Genomic DNA, 8,827 nt, shown 5'->3' with positions numbered 1-8,827 from the left:
TGGATGTTGTCCGCCATTGCTTCTGTGGTTAACGTCACGTTGTAATCCAACTGCAGTTGAGTTGGACGGCAATTGTAGTTCCAGATGAGCGTTCGATGACGTATACTATCAAACTCACAAATGGACCAATCAGAGGCTAGCGCTGATTTCCAGCTGACGGCGTCCTGTCCTAAGAAACCAGGCCTTTAAGACAGTTTATTTTCCTAAGCACCTTTATAAAGTATTTCATCACAAAATTATGGTTTACCTCAGCATGATTTTTAGTTAGCAATTTTATATGTATTATATATCTTCATCTTTTATATAATTAGTTTAGAATTTCTCAAATTTTTTTCGATCGCTAACTAGATGTGCTTGAATATTTCTTAATTAAAAGAATAAAATTTTCTTTTCAATAACATGCTCATTTATTCTTTAAGCAAAGCTTCAAGTTTTAACTTACCAATATTACTGGTGTCATTAACAAGAAATTCTGAATTTAAGAAGAGTTTAGAAGAGTTAAAAGATTTAAAGCAGATTTGAATTTATTAAATGTTTAACATTGACGATTTTCTACAAATTTTAATCTATTATAAGACAAGACTAATAATTAATTGCAATTCTATTTCAGCTCGTCCTCAGATATTGGGTAATAAAAGTTATTATATTGTTTTACTTCTTGATTTTTTTTTCTATATTCTTGCAAATATATCATCGCAAGTATATCATTAGAAAAAGGGAGATGAAATCGTTTTTAAATATAACAGCTTCAGTTAATTTAGCTTTTTTACTTTTTTAATGTAATTATAACTAATATTAATTATTATTAAATTCTTGATTAATTTAGTTTAGTAATTATTCTTAACTAATTTAGTTTCAGTTAGTTTAACCATAAATATCACTACTACTTGAACTACTTAGAAAACAAGAAGAAATCTCTTTTTTTTTTATTCATTTTTCTTGTCAGAATAAAGCGTGGTTCTGCTATTTCAGAATAAAATTAGACTTGACTAGTTAATGTTACCTAATTACTCATAGTAAAAATGACATTCAAGAACAATTTTTGTTTTGTATTTTCTTTTGTATGAGATTTTAACAAATCTCTTAGATATTGACGTGTAGTCGATTTCAATTATGCAATTAGTTTCTATCGTTATGCTACATTTTTAATGGCAATTTTAGTCTATTTTTTTTCGAAGCATACAAGTTAAAAAATGTCACGTATAACAGGGAATCGCATAAACGCTGCGACAAATTTTTAAGAATGTTAGAGCACATCACCAAATTTGCATAGAATTTTGCATAAAAACCCATCAAATTTGCATAAAAATCCATGCCTCGAAAAGTTACCATTCGACCCTCTGGGCTCTTCTCTGTTATAAACTACTTTTTCATGTGCTTCTGAACAGATCATAATAGGAAAACAACCCTAGCCGCGTAAGGCGACATTTCCAAGTACAGGTTACTATACAATTTTAGTCCTGAAGAGCCGTAACTCCTCTAGAAGCATGTCGCAAAATTTTTACGACCTCATGTTATACATATCGCTTCTTTAACTTGTTCATTTTGTCAAAAAATAGACTAAAAATATCATTTCAGAAAGAAAATCTGCCATTTTAGGAGCAAAACTAATTTTAGGTTTGAGTTTCCCTACCTAAATTAGGTAAGATGAAGTATTTGTAACAAAAAACGTGTTTCCCAGTGTTCTCTTTGTGTTCACTAGTCGTTGAGTACTTACTAAACTATTGTACTGAACTGATTAATAAATTAGTTGTTATCCTTCAAAACTGCGTGGATACATCAGATATTATGATGAAGAAAAATGGTAAAGTATGTAAATACTTCTTCTGATTTAAGTATCTTCTTATTTCGCAATGCAAAATAGTTTATTATTGCTTAAAACATCAAAAAATATTTCATAAAGTCTTTGAAAAATAAGTAAGCGATAAATAAATTATGATCTTTGAAAAATAAATAAGCTTTATATAAATAATGAGCACTGAAAGATAAATTAGCTTTATACCGAAATTAGCTACGATGAAAAAGTAACTTTTTTATGCTCATTCTACAAACATTATGATCCACTTCGAAACAAGGATTAGTTGCGTTAGAGTGAAGTTTAAAGTTTTAAAACAGGAAAATAAAATGAGGGATACTAGTTTAAATCTCACCGAAAGTACGACACTAACTCTAAATATGATTAAGGATCGCAATCAATCTAATATAATATGTACTAAATAAGAAGTTCAGTAATTAATTAATCTTTTTAATCTGTTATATTTCTTTTTGTTCACGTTTCATATAAGAGAAAATTGACTAATTCAAGTACAAAAAATTGGACTTGAAATGTTTAGCTTTCTGAATTTAGATAAATTCCTGTCTTAGATTTTCTATTGTCTATAAAACAGAAAATGTGTCTATAATTAGAGCTTCCTCTTCTGGTTCTTCGGATAGTTCCTCGGAAACAGACTTTTCTGTGTCTGCCACTTCTGATTTCCCATCTGTTTCTGCTTTATCTTCAGTTTCGACTTCAGACTTATCTTCTACATCTGCTTCTTTCATATCTTCAGTATCTTCATCTGTTTTTGGTTCTATGTGACTCTTGTCCGAATGAACTGGTGCTTTATGATCCAAATCAGAAATCGGTTCTGATTTGGAAGTAGAGCCACTATGTAACTTTCCATCAGCACCAATAACCATTATTTCTTGAAAAGGGTTGATGGCTCTTCCATCCACATGAAGAGTTACAAGTGTTGGTTCAACGAAATCTTTGTCACTCCTGTTCAATTTCATTGATTCTCGATGATCAAGATCCATTTCAGAAATTAGCTGCGATTTGAAGATTGGGCCATGATACATTTTTACATCAGCACCAATAATTGGTGTTTCTTCTATGGCTTTACGATACTGAAATTCAACTGGTGCAAGTGTTAATCGTTTTGCTTTTGTGTATTCTCCGCCAATACGGCGAGTGGGTCCCAATGGCTCTTGAATAGGTATATCCAGATATTTCATATCTCTGATTTCCTAAGAAAAATAATTATTTTATGACAATTCCTGATAAGCATTAATCTAACAAATATACTACACAGTAAAACATAAAGTATTTTTAAAACAGGCTAATGTAAGTAATAAATTATATTTTGTTAATTACCTTTAAAAAAAGGGGCTATTATTCATTGGCGTAGTTTTTATATTCCAAGAGAAACCCGTACTTAGTAATACTTAGTTCTTATGGCAAAAAAGAAGCAGGCTTATGTGTAGTAAGTTTATTACCTACACTTTTCTGTCTTAAAACCCATATAACTGGGGAAGGGGGGTTTCGCAAGTCCGATTACATGTTGAGACTAGGAATTATTTATTACAACTAAATAGCATATGGTGTTCGCTGCTGCATTATGTGATTACACGACGCAATGGTGTCGTTTTCAGTACTCAATCAAATCTGGTCCGAAAATTCATTCAGCATGATAATAAGCACACACACACATACACCAGCTGATTTCAGCTGTCTTTCTCCTCTCGAGTTGAAGGTATACAGTTACCTTTAAAAATTGATGTGCGCTTAAATGAAATTAAGTATTAAGATACGCAAGTTAGATGTTATAGAACATTTACTTTTTAAATAGAATCCAATAGTAGTAAAAGAATGTGAAAAATATCGGACAAAGAGACCGTTACGAAAATTTATACAGGCCTTCAAACTCAGTGATGTATGAATTATATAATTTGTAATTTGAAAAGTTCATTGATTTTGATAAGTTGGTTCATGAATTTCAGTGAAAATTTTGATAGTAGCCCCAATACCTTAACATTCATTAACATTATGTTGATAAAGACTTTATTTACATTATTGATTAAAGATTACTGAAAGAAACTATTTCATAAATTTAAAAACTCATTCCTAATGTGCAATTCTTTGACATTTTTTAATAATAATATTAACGTAAACGCCTTGAAGCAAATCTATTTTTAAAAAACTGCACTACCATCAGAAGTTGACGTGGGTAAAGTGAGAGTCAAGTGGCACAGACTGAGTTATTCTTGTGTTTTAGAGAAAGATCAGGAAGAGTGTTACACAGAAAGAGAAACGGAAAATCTGAAGAGAGGAGATAAACATCTTACTTGGCTTGTTTTCACCGTCTTTCCAAATTCTGATTGAAATTTTTTCGCCCAACTATTTTAAAGGGAAAGCAAATATAAAAAATATCTATTTTCATTCGATTTATTTCAATTAGAATTATTTTTAAACTAAAAGGTAAATAACGATCTAACACTAATTTTTGGTTTAGAATATTTTCGCGTCTAAGATTATTTTATTATACATAAATAAAATAATCTTACAAGCTAAAATAGTTATAATAAAAATAACTATTAGAAATGAAATTTTCAAAGCGCTGGCTGAACTAGTTTTAAAATGTAAATTCCACCGCTAAGCTTTCCGTCAACTTAGGCTGGTTGAATAAATACAACAGAAATATAGAACTAAACGATTGCACTTACGGTGAGGATATAATTTATTGCATTGTTAATTCAAAAGATATCGTAGAAAATCACAAGATTTTACAGTATCTACTTTACTTAGGATGTTCCTCAACATTAAACAAAATTTTAAACAAAAGCAATTTAAAATTTAAATGCTTGATTGTTTTATCTTATGATATCATCAACAATTTATTTCCGTCTAAGGCATTCGCATTTGGGACAGACATTGGCTCATATTTCAGTTGATGAGCTAAAATTTGCCATTCCTGTGTCCAGGTTCGTCGTTGATCACACCATTGGAAGCTCTCCTGCCTGTGATGCAGCGTCAAATGTAACCGAAGCCATTGTCGCCGTCCTGACAGTCCATGCTGCTGCAAACGTCGTCGAACTGTTCGTGCAGACACTTGTTGTCTTGCAAATGACCCCATTTGTTGACTCAGAATTCGTGACGTAGCAGTACGATTCTTCAAGGCCATGAGGATAACATGTCTGTCTTCTCAGCTGTCAGTGATGGTGGGTAGCTGAGATCCATCACGGCGTTCCATTTGACCGTCATGAACCCATCGATCCATATTCTGCTAACAGTCATGGGATCTCGACCAACGCGAGCAGCAATACGTATAGCAATGATAAACCGCAATCCCGTTAGGCCACAATTCGACCTCGATCAAACGCAGACAAGTGCTGGTAAGCATTTCTCCTTCTTACACGAGGCATAACAAAAACTTTTTTACCCAAGAACAACGCTCAAATTCAGTTTCTGTATGAGAAACTTACTGTTAAATCTCTTCTTTTTTACACATTGTAGGCGTCACTACCACCGCCAGCTTTGCATGAATGCGCTGATAAGCTAATCATTTGCTTACCACAACATACTTTATTCGCCCTGCAAATTTCACGCTCGTGGTGTGACGCCTTCCTGGTGTAGCAATTTTAATGACTAGTAGTGCAAATATGTAATTTGATTCAGACTTTTTTAAAATACATGTTTGGTTCACATTGGTTTTCTTTGTATCTGGCGCAAAATCAAAGTAGCTTTATTTAATGGAACACATTGTAAGAAAATGAATGAAAACTTCTTATTCGGCAACATAACTGTATTATAAATTATATATTAGGTATTAGTTCTAACAATATGCTACATCTCTGCACTGTAAAAATGGATACTCATAAAACGATAAAAAATCGATACGAAACTTTTTCATTTTCGACCAAGCCGTTTCCTGATATATGTTTTGAGCAAACAATTCGTCAAAGTGAGTAAATAACTATCATCACTTCCTCAAGGAAACGAATTTCGTCAGAAATAACTTTCTTTTTCAAATGCTCACCAGTATATATTGGCATTCATTATTCGGATTCCCGAAAGACCAATCTTTCCGAGCTCGGGAGTTCAGTTCCCTGACCACCTTTCAAGCTGAGGAAACAGGAGACTGGAACAATCCCCCGCAATGTACTGCGATGAAGTTCCGAGTTGAAGAAATATTTTCGATATATTTGAGAGTTCGCGTTTCGTCAAAAATCGTGTGATTTCGGGATGAAATGATCTCAAAACTGACGAAATACTGCTCAAGGATTACTGAATCGTCAAAAGTGAGAGTTTTATTTTTGAGAGTGTGTATGCTTTTCAAAACAGTTCTCGTAACAAAATTTATTAATCTATATACCTCATAAAGCTCTCCTTCATCAACAGTTTCTGGATCTACCTCTGGTGGTAACTGATCTAAGGGCACTCTAGGAATTTTTCCTTTATAGACATGACCATCACGCCCTATTATATTCGCATCTTTATCAGAAGTGGGGGGTAACCATAACTTAATAAAACTTAATCCTCTGTGCTGATGCTGATAGCGTGTTAAACGCCTCCTTTCCTGTTCCAAAAATCTTCTGTCTTTCAGAGTCATTGCTAAAAATAATATTGTATTGGACTATCATACCAACGTTATATTTTGGACATTAATTCGAAACTAATTATACTTGTATAATTAACATAAAATTAAGAGAATTTAAACAGCCCGATAGCACAAAGTTTTTTGAGTGGATTTAAAATAGCAATGTACAAAATAAAGGGTATTATTATCAATATTAGGTTAGCTGGGTTTCAGCTATTTTTTTTTCTTCATCTTATTTAATTTTTTTTTCTTATTTATTTTCTCATTTCATTGAAAAAAAAATTTAAAATTTTTTTTTTAATTTTTATATATTTAAGAAAAATAAATAAAATAGAAAATGTTTTTGAAAGGATTGGTGAAGGTCTACATTTTTTGGCGACTTTTCGCTTGCGTTGGACTAACCAAAAAATACAAATGAAGTATACACAGGAAGGAAATTTGAATAATAGTAACAAGTAATAATTTTGCCAGGAGTATCATTTTTAGATCAAACTACTCATTGGTATTGTTTTCAGATTTATACTTCACTAGTTTCCAAAGTACTTACAACTTTACCAGAGCTCAGCATTTAGTTCTTTAAAAGTTTCCAAAGTATTTAGCTGAGTTTATTTCATTTAAGTACTTTATACGTTTACTAAAATTTTATCTTAGTATGAGCACAATACACAGAAACACTTTATTACCAACTTAGAAATTGTGGTATTCCAAAAATGAACAAAAGAGAAATCAAATTTTTTTCCACACAAGGAAAAAAATAACAATGATCTTGTTTTCAAGGATGTTCTTCTAAGGTTCTATGGTCACATAAAATTACAGGAAAAAGTATGCTATTTTTATGCTTGATTTGAATTTGCAAGAACTATTCATTACTGTTTTGTACGTATTTAGCCACCGTTTTTAACGTTAAGTATTAAATTGGCGAAAAATGACAAAGAAGAAGCTTGAAAGCAGTTTGGAAAAAAACAACGTTTATGATTTTATTTTTCAATGCTAGTAAAGTTACTCCAACGCTGCCTTGTTTGGGCTCATAAAAATTAGCAAAATTTGAGATTTTAATAATTTTCATACAGGGGAAAGGGTAGACTATACTTGAGGGTGCCCCCGCCAAGTTGTGATCGCGATTGATCACCAAGCTGGGCGTTGTTGAAAACCAATCGTGATTCTGATTGGTTTAGATTTTAATCGTGATTCTGATTAGTTTAGAATTTAGCGTTGTTTTTAAATGAATTTTTAAATGTAATTTCAGAGATTCGTTAGTTCTACATTGGATACCGGCTGGTAAGGTTATTTTTGCTTCTGGTACTAAAAATGAATACTGTCAATAAGATAAATCTTAAGTTTCTGTACGATTTTAATAACAATGAAAAAAAAGACAGTGATTGACTGGTGTATGAATGAAGGTTTAATTAGTAATAGATATAAATGTCCTGTTTGTGGGTTACCACGACATTCCGGGCAAACAAGTATGGCGCCAAACATAAGTCGCCAATTTCGCCAATTGGCACCCTCAAGTATATTTTTCCCCAAGGGAAATATTTCGCCAAATTGGCGTTTTTCAAGGAAGTTAAATGTTTTTTTTTAAAAAAAACATTTAAGCTATTTGTTTGTTTAAAAGTCCAAACAGTTCTTTTCAAATTAATAATATATATATTTTGAAATTATATCGTCAAGACTTGGCGATTATTCTTTCACAGATCACAATGTGGAAATTTCCCCCTAGAGCACTCTTAAAGATGTTGATAACATGGCAGCAATAACTTTCAGCGTTTGAAAAAAAGATTTATTAGTATTGTAATTTTTATCAAATAAGTAAAAATTTTCTTGCACTGCATTAAATTTCAAATTCAGCAGTAACGTACCAAACATTTTTAAAAAAAAGAAGAAAAATGACGGCACATTGGATTTTTTATTATGCTTAGTCAGGTTATTTCTGCGATGCAAAAATTGCAACAAATCTAATCTAGGCAAACATTGTATTTTCAATAAATCATTTTCATATAAATAATTCTAAGCAAATATAACTGAAATTATCTCATGAACTATACAAAATAAATGATATTGTAGACGTACCTGAGAAATACTGAAATTTTGAACTTCTTTTGTAAAAAGCTTATGGAAAACGTGTTACAAATTGCAAAACAAATATATAATTTTGTGTTAAGTCACGTGCTTAAAATAAAAACTAACTAGATCAAAGACTATTCGCTATCGCAACGAACTATAGGGGGCGTTGTTGTATGAGACTAATACCTGCGATTTCTATATGAACAGTCATTCAGTTACTCTAGAGGCGTCGTTAATGTAGCACGTAGCATTGCAACGTTCCTTCTTTATTGTGGCTAATTAAATTTAAAAAAGAAAAATGCTTGATATTCTTTCTTATGCAAACGAAAACAAAATGGTATCTCTTTTTATTAGAGAAGGAATATCCAAAACACATCGGAAAAATATTTGTACATTAACAGAAAAAA

At 31.7% G+C, this 8,827-nt stretch overlaps 1 protein-coding gene across 1 annotated transcript; it reads right to left on the bottom strand.

Moving 5' to 3' along the window:
- Positions 1-2,263: 2,263 nt before the first annotated feature.
- On the bottom strand, positions 2,264-8,515 carry LOC107438665 (uncharacterized). Its single transcript, XM_071181408.1, has 3 exons — positions 8,427-8,515; positions 6,132-6,370; positions 2,264-3,006 (listed from the first exon to the last, which is right to left on the bottom strand). Exons 2-3 carry the CDS (start codon positions 6,366-6,368, stop codon positions 2,377-2,379), a joined length of 867 nt encoding a protein of 288 aa, XP_071037509.1. The 5' UTR covers positions 6,369-6,370; positions 8,427-8,515; the 3' UTR covers positions 2,264-2,376.
- Positions 8,516-8,827: the final 312 nt, after the last annotated feature.

This window comes from Parasteatoda tepidariorum, chromosome 5 (genome assembly GCF_043381705.1).
Source record: "Parasteatoda tepidariorum isolate YZ-2023 chromosome 5, CAS_Ptep_4.0, whole genome shotgun sequence".
NCBI classification, from domain to species: domain Eukaryota; kingdom Metazoa; phylum Arthropoda; class Arachnida; order Araneae; family Theridiidae; genus Parasteatoda; species Parasteatoda tepidariorum.
Note: the sequence above shows the minus strand (reverse complement) of the source record. Positions and strands in the feature narration are given on the sequence as shown.